At 36.8% G+C, this 21,668-nt stretch overlaps 2 protein-coding genes across 3 annotated transcripts; both read left to right on the forward strand.

Moving 5' to 3' along the window:
• The first annotated feature begins 1,173 nt into the window (after positions 1-1,173).
• Positions 1,174-11,614, forward strand: hmbsb (hydroxymethylbilane synthase, b). The gene is made up of 14 exons (XM_027147856.2): positions 1,174-1,336; positions 3,679-3,732; positions 4,612-4,684; positions 4,817-4,866; positions 5,215-5,270; positions 5,365-5,442; positions 6,646-6,723; positions 6,847-6,922; positions 7,011-7,124; positions 8,113-8,151; positions 8,270-8,389; positions 8,537-8,590; positions 9,041-9,127; positions 9,875-11,614. Exons 1-14 carry the CDS (start codon positions 1,301-1,303, stop codon positions 10,046-10,048), a joined length of 1,089 nt encoding a protein of 362 aa, XP_027003657.1. The 5' UTR covers positions 1,174-1,300; the 3' UTR covers positions 10,049-11,614.
• Positions 11,615-12,491: 877 nt separating this feature from the next.
• snx12 (sorting nexin 12) lies at positions 12,492-18,434 on the forward strand. 2 transcript variants are annotated; one of them, XM_027156651.2, is made up of 6 exons: positions 12,492-12,852; positions 14,296-14,391; positions 15,051-15,175; positions 15,935-16,025; positions 16,952-16,962; positions 17,613-18,434. In XM_027156651.2, the coding sequence occupies exons 1-5, from the start codon at positions 12,685-12,687 to the stop codon at positions 16,955-16,957; spliced, it is 486 nt and encodes a 161-aa protein (XP_027012452.1). In that variant the 5' UTR covers positions 12,492-12,684; the 3' UTR covers positions 16,958-16,962; positions 17,613-18,434. The 2 variants fall into 2 exon arrangements, with proteins under 2 accessions (XP_027012452.1, XP_027012443.1); XM_027156642.2 differs by lacking the exon at positions 16,952-16,962.
• The last annotated feature ends 3,234 nt before the right edge of the window (positions 18,435-21,668 follow it).

A 21,668-nucleotide genomic window follows, 5' to 3' on the forward strand; every position in this document is an offset into this window, starting at 1 on the left:
GGTTTGGGTCTAGTGACTCAGGGTTAGACTCTAGTCCTGCATCCGAATTATACAAATGATGCTTTGTAAATGCAACTAATGTAGGCATTGTTTGGTGCTAAAATACAGCATTTAAGTGGGATAGATCATGAGGTTTGGATTGGATTGTTTTCAGAGTTTAAAATTGGATTGCTATTGGGCTGGTTTTGTCAATCAACACTAATTACAGGCTGTAAAACATGTTGACACTGTTATACAGGCAATTTTGGTTTGTATAGCTGTGCATATGGGGATTTTAAACAAGTTTTTAATTCACTATTTAGTTGCAGAGTGTAGAAATACACAAACCTAAATAACCTATTTTGAGATCTAAACAAAACACAAATTCATTTTAGAGAGACGTTTACAGTATTTGGTAGACACATTTAGCCAAAACAACTGACGTTATCTCATTTTTTTACAACTGAGGGTTAAGGGCCTTGCTCAGGGGCCCAAAAGGGGCAGTGTGGTGGACATGGGATTAAACTCGCAACCTTCTGATTGCTAGCCCAACACCTACATAATTCATTAGAAAGAGCATCAACTATTTTAATGAAATCAACTTGAATAAGAGTTACTATTTGGTAGTGCTTCATTTCATTGATGAAACAAACAAAGCCTCAAAATTAACATTTTATATTTTCCATAAGCATTTCATATTAGACCTGAGGGTCCCAAGCTGGGAAAATCCTGTCTTGCATATTTTAGTGATTTCACTTCTCCAAACCCACCTGAATCATGTAATCAGCAGAAGTTCCTGGGTTCTAATGGGTGTGATAGAGCAGGGAAGAATTTCTTGCAATTTTATAAGCAATGGATTTAAAGGAGTTGTGAATGATATTCAAAGTTTAAATTTTTTTGTTACACACAGACCCACATTGATACCCAAACCTTTATTCCAAGCTTGATTTGATTTGTTTCATTATACTTAATGTATGATGCTGTATTGTAATATACACAAACTGTTTTTTTGCAAACATTTTGAATTATGGACTGGAGTTAAGTTATGGACTGGCAAGCCTGTCTAGACCTTTATTCTGAAATTTGGACCTTTATTTTGAAAGGATTACTCATTCCAGCGTGTCTTTTCCACGCGTGTTTTCTTGAACGTGTACCGTTATGTGTTTTACCGACCAGTGTACACTAGGGGGCAGTAAACAAGAATATGTGCTCTGTAAACTAACAGAAGAAGAAGAATCACCATCAGGACGTTGACCTGTGTTAAGAGTCCTCACTTTAACACTTATAGACTGTTGGTGACATTTAAAGCTGGAATTTAAAGATGTCTGATGCCAAAACAACAGAAAAAAAGTCTCAGGTAACATTTTTTAATTTTATCTTCAAAACGCATGAAGTGTTTAAAGGCTGCAATAATTCAGATTTATTTAGGAATGAAAGTAGATGAAACTTATTTATTAATGGCGAATGAATGAATGACACAGAGAGAGAGAGAGAGAGAGAGAGAGAGAGAGAGAGAGAGAGAGACACACAGAGAGAGAGAGAGAGAGAGAGAGAGAGAGAGAGAGAGAGAGAGAGACAGACACACACAGAGAGAGAGAGAGAGAGAGAGAGAGAGAGATACACACGCAGAGAGAGAGACATACACAGAGAAAGAGAGAGGGAGAGAGACCAAGAGAGAGAGGGAAAGAGAGAGGGGAAGAAAGAGAGAGAGAGAAAGACATACACAGAGAGAGAGAAAGAGAGACACACAGAGAGAGAAAGACAGAAAGAGAGAGAGGGAGAGAAAGAGAGAGAGTGGGGGGAGTAAATAAATATAAATAAATAAATATGAAGCCTAGTAATGACATACAAATTGGGTTTCCTTGGTTAAGTGATTAGATATTTTGCTTCTCCGACAAAAATCCTAGTGACTCTTAACATTCTAAAGTAGATAATAGTGTCAGTAAGATCACATCCTGACCAGCGCTGCATGTACATTTATTCATGGTACTTGTGTATTTCCAATTTCTGCAGCTTTATAACTTCACTCCACCATATCACCTTTTATTCTGCTTCATTTGTCTGACGTTAATGAAAAATGCTCATCTTTAAAATGTGTATTATTTTAAAGTTTACTTTTGGCCCTTTAGTTCCATTTGGCTGATAAAACTTAGATACTTTCAGGACATTTAATTGTAGTGGAGTTTTTTTATAGTGTGGTGTATCTGAGTACGTTTTCTACCACCGTCATATTGTGTAAAACGTTTGAGTTGTCACTTATGTCCATTTTATGTCCATCTCATTTGTACTACTCATTTTTAGTACAAATTGTTTTTATGGGTTTTTATTTCATGAAATCTGCTTCATAGAGTCAGTATAAAAACATTCTGGATTTCCAAACATTATTTTTCCATCAAATAATGTTACAGAAAAAATGTTTGTATGGCAGTAAAGATAGAAAGTGATATATAATGTAAAAGGACCCAAAAAGCTTGATGAAGGCTCCTGTTTTGGGGGAAATAAAACAAAGCGCAACAGTCAAAGACTCCAGAAGTGTTGTATTCGCTCTTATCAGCTTACTTCTTCTACTATACATAAGAAATATTGTACTAAAAATATTATATAAAAAAGATGTATTTTATAATAATATAATTTTACAAAATAATAAAATTTTTTGTACATTTTTTTTAATAAAAATATTTTGTTTGTTTACTACTGTTTACCTCCCGTTGTAGTATTTTTTTGTTAAAGTCGAAAGATTTCGTTTCATTATTTTTGAGGTCATCTTCTTGACCTCACTCATGCACACTGCTGTCTTTCCCTGTCAGTGAGCTGTTAGTATATAAATATTAAGCCATTAGAACAAGCACATTAATGTAAACTTGAGATTTAAATCATTGCCTCGTTATAACACCAGTCGTAGTTTCTGTTGTACAAAAATGTACTAATCTGTTAGTCTGTAATAGTCGTTTGGTGTGAATGTCAGGGCTTTCTGAGCGAGACAGCTGATGTGTACAGATGTGAAAGATTATCAGTGCAGTTGTAACGGACGCAGTCAACAGGCGGCCTAATCACCAAGGCCAGGAGCCAGGGCCCAGGGTGGAGGTCCACAACACACACACACACAGAGCTCCACCCTGATAATATCACCTTGTAACCTCCATCACATTTTACTCTTCTTTGTCTGAACAATCACCCAAATTCACCCAGTATCAGTACATTATATCAGACCATGGCAGAAGGATCATTTAACCCTTTTTTCAGTACACTGACATGTTTAATTCCGCCAATAGAATGGAAATTGAATTATAGGATATAAACAAATAAATGATTTTCTGACTGCAAGTCTGATATAAAACGAGTCAGGACAATGACGGCTTTAAGCGGGAGATGTTCGTTTTTTTCCCTCGATTGGGAATTTGAGTGGTTAAAGATAACACCGTCAAATGCTTCTGGAAAAAAAACATTTTGGGGCATTTAAGATAGCAGACAAGTTTTATGTCATCATTTACTTTGAGGATAGAAACATTTGGCGGAAAAATGATTATTTTTTGGATCCTTTATATGAAAATATTCCCCTAGGAAGCTAGGGAATAACAGAAATACAAACACTTATGGAAAATTCTTTAAGCACAGAGTGTCTATTTTCATGAGCCTTTAAACACCACTGTAGAGTTGCAATATATAATTTAAAATTTTAATTTTTTTAATTTTTCGCAGGATGGAGATGGCAAAGCCAGCAGGGTCATCCGCATCGGGACCAGGAAAAGCCAGGTAAGTGAGCTGCATCCTTTCTTCCATCCTTCCACATTTAGAGAGAGACAGTAATTTAGTCAACTCATTGAGCTCTGTGTAATACATTTGAGCATGAAGGAGCCCAGTACCAGCATCATAAAGAAGCATAAAAGCAACTAAATATTTGTTCTAGTCGCCGTGTTGTTTAATATATCAAACTCACTGCCTACTTATTAGGAAATCCTATACAACTCATTCCTGCAATTACCCAGTCAGCCAATTATGTGGCACGAGATCAGTGTGTAAAAATCATGCAGATACAAGTCCATAGCTTCACATCAAACATAACTGTTGGTGCCAGGTTGGTTGGTGCATTTTCACACAAGTTTGAATAATAAATCACGACGAGCAGACGCTCTGAATTCTGAGGCTGGAAAAGATGGCCTTGTTGTTGAGAGGACTATGAACGGACTGTTTAGAGCTGACCGGACAGCTTCGAGAACATGAAATAGCAGCATGTTGATAACATGTTGAGCAGAAAAGTATCTCAGAACTAACAGCATGTCAGACACATTGGCTTGAGAAAAGCACACGGGGTTCAACGTCTGTAAGCCAAGAACTGAGGCAACATTGGGCACAAGTCTGCTAAACCTGACCATTTGATGATCATCTTCTACTGTCCAGATTTGGTGCTTGCTACAGACAAAATTGTGCTGCTATCAAATCATTCTCTGACCGGATAATTGTAGGAAGTGAGCAGGTGTTCCTATTAAAGTGGCCGTCGAACGTATACGAATTTCTGTCCATTTTGCACCTTGAGGAATAAATCCACTGATTTTTTTTTTTTAATGATGCTGTGATGATGCCTAACATGTACACAAACAACAATCTCTGATATCATTGTGTTTTGTACGTAAGCTCGCTCGTATTCAGACAGACAGCGTGGCAGAGAAGCTTACAGACTTGCACCCTGACGTGCACTTCGAAATCGGTAAGAGATCATCGCAAGCGTGAAACAGTACCGACTTTAACGACCGCATGTGAGAATAATGCAGTCGGCTGTATTTAAATCTTATGCTCTGGATTGGCCGCGTTTTAGTGACATTCTGCACGTCTGTTACAGTGGCCATGTCGACGATAGGCGACAAAATACTTGATACGGCTCTATCTAAGGTAAGTCTCTTCTCTTTCGACGGATTCTTCTAGATTTTTTCAGGACTGCTTGATATTAAAGAAGCAAGATTTTGAACTACTTCTCCCTGCATGTAATAAAATCAACATCTGGATTTTATGTCTTTCTCTCTGTTTGTCTTTCACTCACTTCCTATTCTCAAAGTGTTCAAAAATGCTCTGAAACCCTGGGGAGGTTTTAACGCAGAGTCTAAACTGGTGTTCGATTCAGCAGGCAAAACAGTCAAACAGCATCAACCTTAAATGAAGTAATAAATAAGACCTGATAAGTGGAGAAAGCAGCTCAAGTATATCAGTACATCATCTCACAGCTTCTTTTCTCTGTCACAGATCGGTGAAAAGAGTCTCTTCACCAAGGAGTTAGAGAACGCTTTGGAAAGAAAAGAGTAAGTGGATCTTTGATCTGCTGAGTCTTCTGTACATAACCAGGTGTTCGATGTGTACCGAGACATATTTTTTTTTATCTTTTTGTCTTCACAGGGTTGACCTGGTCGTCCACTCTTTGAAAGACTTGCCCACGAGTCTTCCACTTGGTTTTACTATAGGAGCCGTGCTCAAGTAAGTGGGTCCTCTGTACTGAAAAAAAAAACACAAGTACTGCCTTTTAAAGGCTTTTAGATGTTCCTTGGCCTGTGGTTCCTTTCATGAAGCAAAGTTAGTTTGAGCAGAAACAGATGGTCAGACAGCTGGTGGCTTTGTTCATTTATATTATCTATTGTAGGATTAGCCAGCCGCAAACCTGATGATTTTTATTTTTTAATATTATTTTTTTAAATGTCAAAATACTGCTGTGGCATGAAATGAATTCTGTGAATTCTGAAAAAAAAAGAAAGAAAGAAAATATATTTTACTTAAATGTTTCGGAATGTGGGGCACGGTGGCTTAGTGGTTAACACGTTCGCCTCACACCTCCAGGGTTAGGGGTTCGATTCCCGCCTCCGCCTTGTGTGTGTGTGGAGTTTGCATGTTCTCCCCGTGCCTCGGGGGTTTCCTCCGGGTACTCTGGTTTCCTCCCCCGGTCGAGAGACATACATTGTGGGTTAATTTGCATCTCTGGAAAAATTGTCCTTAGTGTGTGAGTGTGTGAGTGAATGAGAGTGTGTGTGCCCTGAGATGGGTTGGCACTCTGTCCAGGGTGTATCCTGCCTTGATGCCCAAAGACGCCTGAGATAGGCTCAGGCTCCCCATGACACGAGAAGTACGGATAAGCGGTAGAAAATGAATGAATGAATGAATGTTTCGGAATGTTTTTTTATGGTTACTTTTTAATCCTGCCTTAACCTTGTTGTATTCAAGGATTGCATTTGTAAGGAGCCACATCAAAATTGAGTTTGTTAATAATAATAATAAGTTAAGAAACCAAAACTAAATATCTGGCATTTAGCAGACAACCTTATTGAGAGTGACTTACATTTTTATTTCAATTTATACAACTGAGTAACTGAGGTTTAAGGGCCTTGTTCAGGGGCCCAGCATGAACTCATGACCTTCTGATCAGTAGTCCGGCACCTTAACCACTGCGCTACCACATCCCTATTTAACTCTTAAACATAAAGCATCTGCTATGTACAGTACCTTTTTAATCTGAATACAAATTGTGTTATAAAGATTTATACTAAAGTCGATACTAAAACTATTTGGATTTCCATTTTGCTTTGACGGTGTGAGGAGTTTTCTCAGACTGCCATACATAATTAATATAGAAATGCACATATCAATGATTGACAGCCTGTTTTAATATAATGTTACTTTCCTCCGAAGGCGAGAAAACCCGTCCGATGCTGTAGTTTTGCATCCCAAAAATGCTGGAAAATGTCTTGATTCGCTACCAAACAAGAGGTATGACAGGTCTTAGTTACACCAGTTACACCAGTTTCCTGCATTGGTTATTCCTACATCATCTATTCTCTGTGTTTTGATTTGTGGAATTCATGTCGAAGGCTTGAATATTCCTTTTTTTAGTATCATAGGCACGAGTTCCCTTCGCCGGGCCGCGCAGCTGAAGAAGCGGTTTCCTCACCTGGAGTTTAAGGACATTGTATCTTTCTAATGCTTTATTTCCATTCAGCTGAATGCTTGCTTGAGTGTATGTATAAATCAGAACGCTCCTTAGCGAGCCGTCATAGAGAGGTAATCTCAACACACGCCTGAAGAAGCTAGACGAGAACTGTGACTTCGCTGCTATTATTCTGGCTGCAGCAGGACTGAAGAGGATGGGCTGGGAAAAAAGAATCAGCCAGGTATCTCTGTGTTTCTCTCTTCACAAAGATCAGAGTTTCCTCTTATCTGTGCACCTTATTTAATGCCATTTATTTAAAGGGGTGTACGATGTTTCAAAGCCAATGTTGACATTTGAAATCACCTAAACAAACACGCCCCTAACCCAAATGGGGGGTCACCCTTGTATTGATAGCTCCGCCCCACACATACATATGCAACCTAGGCAACTATTAAGGCGAAACCTGCTGGGGCAGCTGGACGAGGGGATATTTTTATCAATAAATGAACTCAATGAGTAATACTATGGTAATACAGGTCAAATGTGTTTTTGTAGTACTGTGTGTTGTACCGCGAAAGGTTTAGCTCCGTTTCACGAGGAAGACGACGTTGAACACATAGAACCTGAGGAAAAGGTAACGGCAGGTATCCGCCATGTCAGTGTTTCAATCGTTTTCTGCTAATGTCAGACATACACACTGAACATTCTCTCCTCCGCATTTTGACAAGACACGTCCCTTTATGCTAATTGGCTACACGTTTGTTTTGTTAGTCGGCCCGAAGCTTTCTGAGCATTCTGTGTTGGCAAGTTTTCTGAAGCATTTTTCAAACATCGTACACCCCGTCTTTAATGAGATGAATCTGGTCGAACTCCTTCTTCCAGTGAGACAACATTTGAAACACGTAAACGATTATGTATCTTTGCTCATGTCTCAAATCGTGTGTTTCGCATCCTTTCTAAACAAATAGAAATATCAGTTTTAATGGCAAAATTAAATAAATTCATACTTTAAGTTTTTTAACATACCTGTGCTGTTCTTTGCTGACCATTGCTATCAGATTTCATGTTTATTAACATACAAGCTAATGTATAAGCTAAACCTAAATCCAGATTTCTGCAAAGCTTTTCTGTAACAATGGCTGTTGTTTAAAAAGCACAATACAAATTAAACAGGATTTAGTGTTCCGTCAGTGTTCTTACTTACCTGTGTGTTATCAATGCTGTTGTAGATCCTCGGTCCGGTTGATTGCATGTATGCAGTTGGACAGGTGGGTCTGTTTGTGATGTTAATCATTCAGTAAAGTACTGTTTTCTAGATAGAGCATTGACTTGGCTCATGTCCAGTAACATGTCAATTCTAGTATATACAGAATGTGTGTGTTTTAGGGAGCTCTGGCTGTGGAGGTGAGGACTTGTGATGAAGACATCCTGGAGATGGTGTCAGTGCTTCATGATCGGGACACGGTGCTGCGCTGTATCTCTGAGAGAGCTTTCCTCAAGCGCCTGGTAAGATTACTGCTGTCTCCTGGTGCCTGTATCCTGTCTGCATTCTCTCAGTCATTATCTCACACACACGCACATACACACACACACACTTTTTGCTTCTTTGCTCTTTTATGGTTGCCTTGTGAAATGTGTTGATTCACATTACAGGAAGGAGGATGCAGTGTTCCGGTTGCTGTTCACACAGAAATTAAGGATTCTCAGGTAGAAGAACACACACACACACACACACACACACACACACACACACACACACACACACATTACACCTAAATCTAACTCTAATCTTAACTTTGTTAACGAAACCATTTTCATTTCATGGAGACTAGGCAATTGTCCTTACAAAGTCAAAAATGTATAATTTATCATTTTTTATCCATTAATAGTTTCATTTAATATGTAATAATAATACATTTAAGTGGAACGCCACTCACTTACAGTGAAGCCGTTATAAAAAGATGTTCCCTCGACCTCCTCAGTGTTCCTCTCTATTAACGGTGAAGCCAAGAAACCACAATGTTCTCTCTCTTTTCCTGTGTCGTAAAACTACACAAATACAAATACTCACTGGAGACTCCTTCCATGAATTCAGATATTTTCTCATTGTATACATATGAAAGCGATTATCTTGTGTTTGTGTTCATATTTTTGCAGTTGTATCTGACAGGAGCAGTGTACAGTTTAGATGGCTCGGACAGCCTAAAGGAGACCATGCAGACCAGCATTGAGTCTGAGGATCAGGTTATTATTCCAATTACTACAGTTTCCTTATTATTATTATTATTATTATTATTATTATTATTATTATTATTATTATTATTATTATTATTATTATTATTATTATTATTATTATTATTATTATTATTATTATTATACACAGAAGATTACACTTATGTACGAATAATGATAAACTGCAGAACAGCTAATCTAGTGCTCAGGTATCTGATAGAACTCAATGAAAAGAGTTCATTTGTGTGCGTTGAACATGAGTACAGCTATCATAGAAAGTAATTACGTATGTGTCTTCACTGATAGGAGTTTAAAAGAAGAACGTTGTGCTTGCTCTTTCATCAATTTAAGTAGTTTTCCACAAAACAAGCACAAAAAACTCCAAATAAAGCTTTACAAAGAATCGCAAATAAAATCCTGCAGACTGATTAGCCGTTCTGATCTTTTTTTAATTTATTAATTAATTTATTGTTGTTATTATTATTATTATTATTATTATTATTATTATTATTATTATTAGCTAAATGTAGCAATTAAATGTCGTATAAATAAAAATAGTCTAAAGTAAAAACATTAAATTGTATTAGATGTTAAAATCTTTGATTGTATTATACAGAAAATAGATTACATTTTTTATCTCATAATATACTTAAAACAGTTCATGCTGAACAGCAATTATGTACAATTTGCATAAAGAACGGGGAGTTTTTCAAGTGAACTCACACATCATGTTTATGTGGCTATCACTGCCTGGTTTAGGAGCAAGAGAAGGTTGATGAGAGAATGCAGCGTGTGGGAATCACAGCAATGAAGGTGTCAGGAGCGGCACAGGATGCAGCTGAGAAGCTCGGCATGGACCTCGCCAATCTGCTGCTGAGTAAAGGAGCCAAAGAGATTCTGACTGTAGCCAGACAGCTTAATGAGGCACGGTAGATGTGTTGGCTGTTTTCATTCCATCGTGCGTCAGTCAAGTGTGAATGGCGTGTCAAAAACAAACAGTCTTTATTATATCTATACATTGGCATGCTGTTAGAGGAAAATAATCAACAATGGTGTGGTGTGAAGCAAGGTTACTGCTATCTAGTCGAAGCTGATTATTTATCATTTATCGGCATCATTTCCGAAAGGTTTTTATACAAAAGCAATTTGACAACACTGATAAATTTTATATTTATTAAAGAACGACACTTCATACTTTTTGTCCGTTAATAGTTACATGTAATATATAATAATAATAATAATATTAGATTTAATTGGAACGCCACTTACTTACAGTAAAGCTGTCTGTTACTTACAGATGTTCCCTCACCCTCCACTCTGTTCCAATCTTTTAAAGGTAATAAAACCATGTCTGAAGTTGCCAAGAAACCACAATGTTCTCCCTCGTTTCCTGTGTTGTAAAAACTTTCATTTACAGCTTTACACTTAAGTTTTACAGCTTTGTTATTGTTACAAATACTCGCTTACACTGGAAACTACTTCCATGAATTCTAAATGAACATCTTAAAGAAACTTATCATATCAACAACTACATCTAACAGTTTTTAAATTAAAGTCCCGGTCTGATTAGACAGAAACAATAACTTGTTTGAATGAGAGCGTTCGTATAAACCATGTGATTTAGATCACTGGACTACTGTCAGAGCTGCGTAATCCACAATATGAGATTGATACAAAAAATATTAAAAACATAAACACATAATCATTCATCGAGAAAAATTCACAGACCTTCAAGTAAAGCTGCTTTTTTTAAGTGATAATCATTTTGATGTCTCAGTGTACTTGATAACAAAGACGGATGGATGGCTTTCATTTTACTTTTCCTCTTCCGGACTGTCAAACACTTTATTTCCTATTCATTTCATTTTTCTTCATCCGATTTTGATTGTACATGAACATATTATTCGATACTGTTACTTAATATTATTAGAAGTTGAAATTTGGTTTCTAAAACATTTCCTGTTCTGTTTTTCAAATATTTTATGGAAGCAACTGCGAAAATGAAACTTGAATTACTAGGGAAACTTGTGTGTTTTTTATTATTTTTTTTATTTCCCCAGTATTTTTGCCTTCACATATGAAACTCTTGGGAGATATTACTTCCTGTTAGTGAATGCATTATTACTGCTTATTATTACTGCTATATTATTGTGTGATCATGTCTTCTCATACTTACAGCCAAATATAAAAATACAACTATTTGATAAATGCAATCAACTTGCTGTTGTTTCATTATTGTATCATTTTAATTGATTTATTTTTGTTCATTGTCAATGTATTCTTTAAACTTCATTTAGCTTTTTGTGTTTATTGCTACATTCCAGAGAACTATTTTACCCTGCAATAAAGCTTTCCTAATATTTGATAAAGTGTGATAAGGAAAGACATGATGTCACAGTTGAGTGTCACATTACTACCTTGTCCCTGGAACATTGTATCATGTAAATCTTACAGTATGATTGTAAAGTATAATAAATGATGATTACCATCATTATCTGAGCTCGTATCCACTGCAGTAATGCTTAATGTGAAGCTCATTACATACAACATACAGTTGTTCTCAAAGGTTTGCATACTTTGGAAGAATTTGCAAAACGTGTACCGTATTTGTAAAGAAAATATGAGTGGAAAGGCGAAACAAATTTATTTTATTTCTTGTAGGACTCAATTTGATATGTAAGGCATTAAAGAACGGCACAATCAACAAAAAAGCATAATTAGAAAATAAGGAAATAATCCTTGTTCAAAAGTTTGCACACCTTTTAGTTCTTCATAGTGTGTATTGCCCCCTTTAGCATCAATGATGGCATGCAGTCTTTTGTAATAATTGTGCATGAGGCATGTGCACTTGTATTACTATGGGATATTATAGTACTTTTCATATAGTGACTATACGAAAAGAATCACATAGTTTTCAAAACCAAAAAAACCAGCTTACATAAATGTATATCAACACATTTATGTTTGTTTATTTGTTTTATTAGTGTTTGATAGGCCACATTTCTTTTGCTCCTAAAGAGCAGGTTGATATTCTTCTAAACAAACTGAACATTAAAGCATTATAATTACCATAAATTTACATTTTACAGAATTTAAATGCTTTGAAAAAACAGTATATATCCTATATATACAGTATTATCTTGTCCCATAAACGCTATGACATGCGTTATAAAATACATTTTGTGCTTGTTGACTTCCAAACATTTGGTTTTCCATCTCAAATTCTTGAAATATCTCGTCTATGAACATGATAGGCTTAAATCCCGCCCGATCCGACGTGATCGAGTATTCGATTGGTTCCTGGCATGTGAGTGATTGTGCAAGCAGATCTCTGATTGGCTATCATACGGATCTGGGTCGATCCAACGTTCGATTTCTAGCAAAAAAAAAAAAAACCTACACGTTCGGAGGGATTTCCTGTGGTGTTGCTGAGCTGCACAAAAATTGCGAAGGCTTCATCTAAGGGCGTCTCGGTGTGTTTGTTTTTTGCTGATTTAATGTCTTAGTAAAGAGACGTTTACTGTGCGTGATCTAGACTACATCCAGAAGTAGCTAGTTAGCCAGTAATAATGACGTCTGAAGCCACTGTGGCCGATACTCGCCGGTTAAACTCCAAACCGCAGGACCTGACGGACGCTTACGGACCTCCGAGTAATTTTCTGGAAATTGACGTCTACGATCCTCAAACTATCGGAGTTGGACGGAATCGGTTCACCACTTACGAAGTCCGGATGCGGGTACGTTCTGGATCTGAAGCCTGATTGTGTTCCTGGTTAACGGAAGCAAGTTAGTTAGCATAGCTCGCAGTCTGGAATGCGGTTCGGCCTAAATTGCTATAGCTAGCTATGTAGCTACAGGGTTAATTGTTGCCTAGACGACGCGAAATATTTATAACGCTATCGAAATTCAAACCGTTGTCGTTTAATTCGGTTTCAGGTGTTGATTTCGGTGTAACGCGGTCCAGTGTTTTTCTTTGCTTCATTTCTTCCTTTAGCTTAGCACCTAGCTATGCGCTGTTGCGTCCTGACAGACTTAGCGTTAGCTTAGCTTTAGCGCCATAACCCGATTCTGATTAATTAAGCTGGAAGGCTCGTGACTGCAAAACAGCGACGACCATGAAGCTAGAAAACAAAAAACACAACATAAAATGCGTAAAAGCTTACAATTATTAGTACACTGTCGGTTCCACATGGTCTATTCACGTTTATACTGGAAAAGAAGAAAGTCGTAAACGTGTTTTATACTAAAAAATACAGAAAAAGCTTAGTTAAGTACTTTAAATAATAAAAAACAACAACCATATAAATAATAACATGGAATACGTGATTAGGAGCAGCTTTATATACTTATTTGTGGGTATGAAAACTATATCTAACAATGAGCAGTAATGACATGTTTTAATGACTGTTTTATCTTGATAGAAATAGTCTGGACTGATTGATTTCTTTACTCCTTTAGGCAAAGTTTGTGTTCATCCTGCTAAAGACTTTCATTTTCTCACCAAAGCTTAAACGCGTCATTGTGAAATGCACTGGATCAGATGCACAAAGCTTTACCAACAAAATACAGATTGTTCATATATTTATTTATATTTACACTATTTGGCAGACGCCCATATCCGTCTTAAGTCTCTATCATTGAGTGCATTCAGTCTGGTTTACTAGGTTAGAGACTTAACTGATTTATAATTTACAAGCTGTGTGGTCAAGGACACACATGAGCTTTTTAAACATTTCACCAGTTTTGGTGACTTATTCATCTTTGAAGTAATTTGTAATGTCACTCCACAGTATTGGTTAAAGGCGTCAATTATTTGTTTTTCCCTAAGTTGACTTGTAAAAATATATGAATCATATGAAGTGTTTCACTACCAAAAAAAGATTGTTTTGCTGTCTGTAACACACCCCTCCATTTTCAGATGGTCCAGCTTACCAGCAACTAAACATGGACTTACAGTACTCTATAAACAGAAACCCAACCGTGTATCTTATTTTCTAACAGCAAGTCAGTTATAATTCGTTTGTTTTTACTGTTTGAAACGTTGAAAGTCGAGTGGACTTTTAGAAAGGATTAGCAAAGCCAACATATCATTTTGAGATACATAGTCAATCTTGAGAGAGAGAAAAACAGGCTTTGAAGCAAGTGATAACTTGCAAATATTGTGTGTTTTCTGTAAACAGACCAACCTTCCCATTTTCAAGTTGAAAGATTCTTGTGTACGAAGAAGGTACAGCGACTTTGAGTGGCTGAAAAATGAGCTGGAAAGAGACAGTAAGGTAAGTTCATAAAGATACAAAAATGCAAGTCATGGCACAAAAAATGTTGTTTGCAAAATTTTGCGATGCCGCTGTCTTTAATTTGGAAGTACTAAAGCAGATGCAGCTAATGGTCGTGGAATTTAAGTCACTTGAATACAATGTGGTGTGTATGTCGAAGAATGAAAACCGTAATCATTAAACCTGGATTTTACTCCTCTATTGGTGAGGCATTTGGTTAAAATAAGGTTTTGCACCACAAATGCATATCCACAGGGATTGATCTTGAAGCCTTAGATTAAGGTAGTTGTAGGACATCAAGACAAATTGTCTGCTACTAGCAATTTTGTAAAGGAAGCGCTCACACTGGAAAGGAACTTGAAGATTGTATGGCTCAGGGTGTCCTTGTGGTTGTGGTATTGTCTGGGCTGTTTGGGGTCCTCACAGACGATCATCTGGTCCGCATCTTTGATTTGGCACGTTTTTCACTTAATGGGGTGTCCACTGTGTTTTGAATAAAAGAAAGATGGTAGTGGCAAAAATTAGTTGTCACGCTCAGTTACATATAGTTGCTGATGTGTGGTTTGGTTTTGTTTCACCACCTGTTTCCTCCCCTTCCCCCCACTCCCCCCCACCTGCGGTTTGATTTGAGTTGAAACACACGTGTCACTCTTTTGTAGATTGTTGTGCCTCCTCTGCCTGGGAAAGCACTGAAGAGACAGCTCCCTTTCCGTGGAGACGAGGGAATATTTGAGGAGTCATTCATTGAAGAAAGGAGAGTCGGACTTGAACAGTTCATCAACAGGTTAGTTTTCGAGATGACACACAACCACCATCTTGAAAAGATTCATAACAAACAAGATTTAAGTTTGAAAAATAGTTCTCTCAATATTGTGGATTGTATTTTGTGGCGAATATTGTAGTCTCTGTGTGTTCTTAATGCTAATTAAGATAGTTAAAAAAATGTTAGGCATACTTCAATGAGCATTTTTCATGTTCAACAACAATATATAGCCCTTAATATAATTTAATTATAGCTAAAAGTTTAAAAAAAAAGGTACTTTTCAGTCTATTCAGAACTATGTGCTGATACTAGAAGAGCTTTTTTTCAGTGTTTACACCCAAGTCCTGAACTTTGCATGGTGTGTTCTGTTTTCATCTCTATTTCAAGCGGCACATTGCTCAATGAAAGCTTAAAAAATATTGTGAAAGTGAGTTTTGTGTACACTTCAATGTGCCTCAGTGCATGCAGAATCTGTGCATATATTTCATCTGCTTTAATCAGTAGATTAAAATTAGATTTATTGCAATTTCATTAAGTGTCTTAAAGTAGCTTATAAAACATTTAGCATTGTTAGTTTTCTCGGTGAAGCTCAGCACGATCAGATGAAGTGTTTTGTATTAGTCTGTGAGATTTCATCATAAGTCTTGTCTTTTTAATGTGACTTCATCCAAGTAATAAGTTAAAAACTGGGTTTAAGAGATAACATATCTATTCAATATCAAATTCCAAAAACAGGTTGCCATTTGGCCAAAATGTGTATTTCCCTTTTGTCCTTTTCAGAATTGCTGGTCATCCCTTGGCTCAGAACGAGCGCTGTCTTCACATGTTCCTGCAGGAGGAGAGCATCGATCGCAACTACGTCCCTGGAAAAGTACGGCAGTAGGGCTTTACAAAAGCGGGACTCGGGGCGGGTTCTTCTTTCTCTTGTTCTCAACTTCAATTCCCTCTCATCTGCAAAACAGTGCAGAGTAACGTTGGTTTTTGCACCAAGTAAAGCCAGATGCATCGTAAAACAATGCAAAACTAGAATCTATTGGCCAGATTATGTTTTGTAAATGTCTGAGAGTTGCTCTTTACACACACAGTGTATTTGATTCACATCTATAAAATGTACTTCTTAGAGTGTGTGTGTGTGAGTGAGTGAGTGACACATGATCATACCTGAATGCTGTAGCACTAAAGATGGTTGGCTCATGTCTTTGTCCTCTCAGGCAGATGTTCTGGTCAGTACTAGGAGAATGGAGAGTGCGTTCCAGTAGAATTTCAGAAGTGCTTACTTTTACTATAGAGGACACTTAGAAATTGAAATCCGTTACGTTTTGTATGTGTGACACGTGGTACTCGCATCTAAAATATTAGAATCACAAGTATTGCAGTTATAGATCAAACGCGTAATTCTGCACTGAAAAGGTGAAAGTGTTTTGTATGTGTCTTGGTCAGAGAGCATTATGGGATTTTTTTTTTTCTCCCAACAAATGTACTCATCGTGATGTGGTATCAGACGACAGCTGTTAAATTATGTAAAGGTTACGCTATTGTTACGAGTCAAACATCGCTTCATAGAGGACAAAAGTATTTGCCAACTTTGTAAAAGTTGTCCTGCCAAAGTCGAGTCATTTTCCTCAGAATGACTATATTTATGTTTTCTTCCTGTGTTAATCAACCTGTGCCTGTGACGTTTGTCTGTAAATAAAGTATAACAAAATAGTGAGTTCTGTTGAGCGAAGATTTACTGAAAGTATAAATTATTTACTGAGTCATTTCCTCTTACCTTGTTTATTCTCTCTTCTATTTTAGGTATGAATGAAGTAAGTTTTTGGGGGTTTTCTTCACTTTGATAATCATACTGTTGTAAAATTATTGTTGGGGAGACCCAGTGTCTGCATGGATCTAAATTCTGTTCTAATCCTATTGTAAAGAAACACATACTCATCACTCATACTGACAGCAGGTGCTGTAATTTCTGTTCTCCATTTTGCTTTGCTAATTATTTCTGCTTGTCACTCATATCGGTCAATGGTGGCTAGTAAAGCAACTAGGGTTTTGGGTTTGTTTTTCTGCTTATTAATTTGCAAGTTGTGTTGCATGTCTTGATTGCATGTCTGTCGCATCAGGTAAGTTTTTATTTACTTTCAATGAACTAATGGGTTATGCTTGGCTTTAATATTTTAACTTGTAACTCATTTACAGCACCACAATCGCCAAATCTGCATTAACTTAATTATTTTAATTGCTTGAAACTCAAACTAATACCATGTGATCTGTGGGGTGTTTTGATGAATGTCTTATTTCACAAAGTAAGTAAACCTTTGCTTAGTCAGTGTCAGTCAGTCTGACATTAGGTTGCTTAATACTTAAGCAGTATTTCTTTATTTATTTGTTGCTGTTACTGTCATGAGAACATGTCCTCCTGCCGGTGTCATGTCATTATGGTTTTTCCTCCTACTTCTATTCTCAGATGCTACAGTAAGACTAAGGCGCCTCCTCCGCTCAGAAGACTGCCTCATCTCTGTGCTCATACTTGCCTAGCACGCTTACTCAGGTGCTCTTAAAGACAACACTGAATCCAGTTAAAAAACAACAACAAAAAAACAGTACTTAATTGTTTTGCTGTCCAGGCTTTAATTACTTTAAAAAAAATTCTTAGTGTTAAATCATATAGAGGCCCAGCTATAATGACTTGAATAGTGTATCTGCACGAGTATCTCTCAATGCATGAATGATTTTTTTCTTGAAGTGCCAGATGTCATGTTAATTCACATTTAGGAAAATTCTGTAACAAGTAGCCGAGTCCCTGGAGTCTCTGTCTTCGCCCGAGTAATGAACATAAGCATCCAGTAAGCCTCATTTGCCACATAATTCAGAATGATGCATAAAATGTGTTCAAAATGTAGCAAGGCAGACGTGAGGAGCGAAATTGGGACCACGCACCGTTCTTGTTCAACATTCCATGGTTCATTTATGTACCTTCTGATCAATTACATATGTTTTTATATCAAAGCGGAGTGTGTTACAGCTTTGTTTTCTTGGCTTCTCTATGTGTTGGTCTTGGATTACTGCACTTGAGACTGTACACCTTCAATCACAATGAAAATCACTGCAGTCCCTCTGACATGCTTATCAAGATTATTTTTTTTTTATATATATATATCTTTATAATGTTGCTGATTTCCACCTATATACATTTAGTTTGTAAAAGTGTAGTGTTTCTTCATTTTTCATGAATTGTCCTGTCATTACTTCCCCTCAAATTAAAAACCCTCTGCCTGCTTTACTCCAACCAGATAAAGTTGCATTTCATTGTTGTGTTATTCACTTTATAACACCTTGTAATTTTCTTTGGAGTACTGTTTTTAAAACTGTTGCCCTGGCAGCACAGTGTGTTTTCTGCCCCAGTTCCCTGTTTCGACTGCTTCAGTAATAACCCTGAGCTAAACTGGGCAGCGAGGCCTCCACATCTCTAAGGATAGGTAAATTAATACACTATCAACTTTATAGCAGTAAAAAAAACTTTTTTGATGTGACTGATATGTACAGTATGTAGACTAGCAGCTGTGTGTTAGCTAACAGCAAATCCAAATTAAAGTAAAATTGACAGGATTATTCCTGTACAAATGACTAGGCTTAATGAAAAATAAACGTAGCTTTTGTTGTTCAGTTATAAGTAAGCAACAAACATAGAGTCATGTTAGAAAAATAATCAATGACGGGCAGTTTTGATTGATGGCCTGATGATAAACAGATTTTGTTACTAACCTGAAGTTGATAATGCTGATAACGGAGTTTTGTTATTTATTAAAGTAATCATTCATATATTGTTGTGGAACATCTGCAAGACAAGTTAGTGCCTGTTGTCACTTACGTTATATTGATGTTCACTGACTCCGCTTGTCATGTTATAGAGAAACTGGTGGCAGAAATGGTATTGATTGTTACAAAGTGCTGGTATTATAGACTCCTTCCATAAATGTAATCACCATAACAATGGGGATAAAACTCTAGGTTGGTGAGAACCTGTGGAAATGTACCTGACATGGAGGTTTTATTCCCCTTGTATCAAAGCAAATCTTTTGTTATTAATGAAAACATGATGCTTTTTAATGTATAGTGACGTACTTTTGTGAAGCATCCACAAGACAAGTTAGTTCCTGTTATCATATTATAGCAGCTATTAGAGCCAGTCCTTTACAGCACTTTCTGAGCTGTCCGTGTTACTGAGAAAATAAAGTATCTAATCCTCTGTCCTGAAGACTTCTCTGTGCCGGAAAACCCCCTTATAGAAAGAGATTATTATTATACTCTGATTATTATTAACCTTTGCTCTTTGAGATTGTCCACCATGGATGTTCCTGTGAATTAGCTGTTCCTATGGAAAAAAAATTCAATATGCTTATTGCTTAATATAAACCTGTGATGTGTATTACACTTAGAACTGTTTTCAGAGCTTCTGGTGTTGAAAATCTGAACCATCAGATTCAAGAATTCAAAAGCACTGCATTGTAAGTCATAGAATGTGATTATATACAGTCGGCTATTTTAATTGTGACTTATAATAAACAAATGCCCCTTTCAACTTAATTCTATTTTTATATAAAGTATATATGTAGTATATGGTTAAATATTTTCATAACGTATAGTGTAATTATCAAATAAAATGGTGACCCAATTTTAATGAAGTCTCTGAAAACACTGATTTGTTTCATTAGGGAAATGACATTCATGGATATGTAGTATTTGCATGCAAGTTTTCAGAGCTGCAGTTTTTACCTCATCCGACAGATGGCAGTATTTAAGAATTAATTTTTTCACTGCGAGTGATGCAACTTGTACATCAAATTGCAGAGGAATTACAGTATGTTATAAAACATATGTACTTTTTCTCATTCGAAAAAGGAATGAAAACTCAATTAAACACTACCTAAAACACTTAAATATGTTTTATTGTATACTGTTTTGTTCTTCCCTGTCCTACAACAAATATTGTATCATGCAATATCTTGCTTAGAGTCTCTAATACAACAATAATGGCTTTTAGGTGGTGAATTTTTTTATGGTACAATATAAATACTTTATCAGAAGTTTCAAGTAAGGCTTAAAGACCACATTTCTCTCCTATCCTATTTCTCTCCTATAAATTGGATAGGAGAGAAATGTGTGGTCTTTAAGCCTTACTCTAAGTCTTAAACTTCTGATAAAGTATTTATGTTGTACCATAAATAAAATTTACCACCTAAAAGCCTTTATTGTTGTTTTAGAGACTCTAAGCAAGATATTACATATAAAAAAATACACAATGTGTGTTTTTGTTCCTAACGCATGAATGACACATTAGTCATGGAGTGGAAGATATGTGGGATCTGTTTGAGGTTTATACATTCTGACACATGGGCATGTAATTTTTTCCTGACCATGACTCTTTGGCGGTCTTTGTCCAAACCCTGATGAAGGGGCCGACATTGTGGGACAAATAAGGGCCTTGGTTCACAATACTGGGGGCGTAGTCTGAATTTAAAGGAATGCATTCGATATCTAGGCTTCAGTCTGTTTAAAAATGATTAGAACCACTTTTTATTCTTGGTACATCTCACAGACTTCGTACCGGGGCAACGAGTTCACAATTGTATGATTAGTGTTTATTGTATTAAGCTTGACAGCAACACTGGAGTAGACACCATGGTCCACCATCCTGGATCAGCCCATTAAGAAGTTTCCAATAGTGAAGTTTCTTTTCATTTGTTGGAGTGCTGCCCAGCATGCATTTTTCCATAGAAACTCAGACAAAGTATGCTTTAGTACCAAAAATAACACAAAGCAAACAGGAAATTGTGTATTTTCACAGAGCAAACAGCTGGAACAAACATGCATTCAAAGGTATCACAATATAAATTATTTAACATTATTCTCAATCATAAATAACACACAACAGAAATATACACAATACATTATGAGTCATGTATATCAGAATCTAAGTGTAGCTGGTAGATCTCTGGTAGCTCTCTGGATGCCTCAGGGTTCGCTGGGTCGGCTTCATCTCAGTGGTCCAAAATCTTCATCGCACGGAAGACGATCAGGGCTGGTATAATTTCTGGATGCCTCAGGATGGGTAGAAGAGAGAAGCAATGGAGAGGGATTAACATATCTGCTGTTCATAAAATTTGCAATTCTGATATAATAGTGCACAGTATTATGGGATCAATGGTCTGGCCCCAGCCTACCACACAGAATTAATAAAGGTCTACCAACCGGCCAGATCTCTCCGCTCCTCTGGACATACCTCTCTGGTCACACCCAAATACAAATATGAGAAGTTTGGAGGCTGGTCATTTGCCATCAAGGGACCAAAGCTGTGGAACGCACTTCCAGCACACTTACGATCCATCACTGTGCTGAGTGTTTTTAAATCTATTTTATGTTCATTGTGTTCTTATTGATTTTATTTTTTATTGTTTTACTGGAAAGCACCTTGTGCTCCTTTTGGCTGTTGTAAGGTGCTCTATAAATACAATTTGATTGA

The sequence above is a fragment of the Tachysurus fulvidraco genome, chromosome 21, assembly GCF_022655615.1.
Source record: "Tachysurus fulvidraco isolate hzauxx_2018 chromosome 21, HZAU_PFXX_2.0, whole genome shotgun sequence".
NCBI lineage: Eukaryota > Metazoa > Chordata > Actinopteri > Siluriformes > Bagridae > Tachysurus > Tachysurus fulvidraco.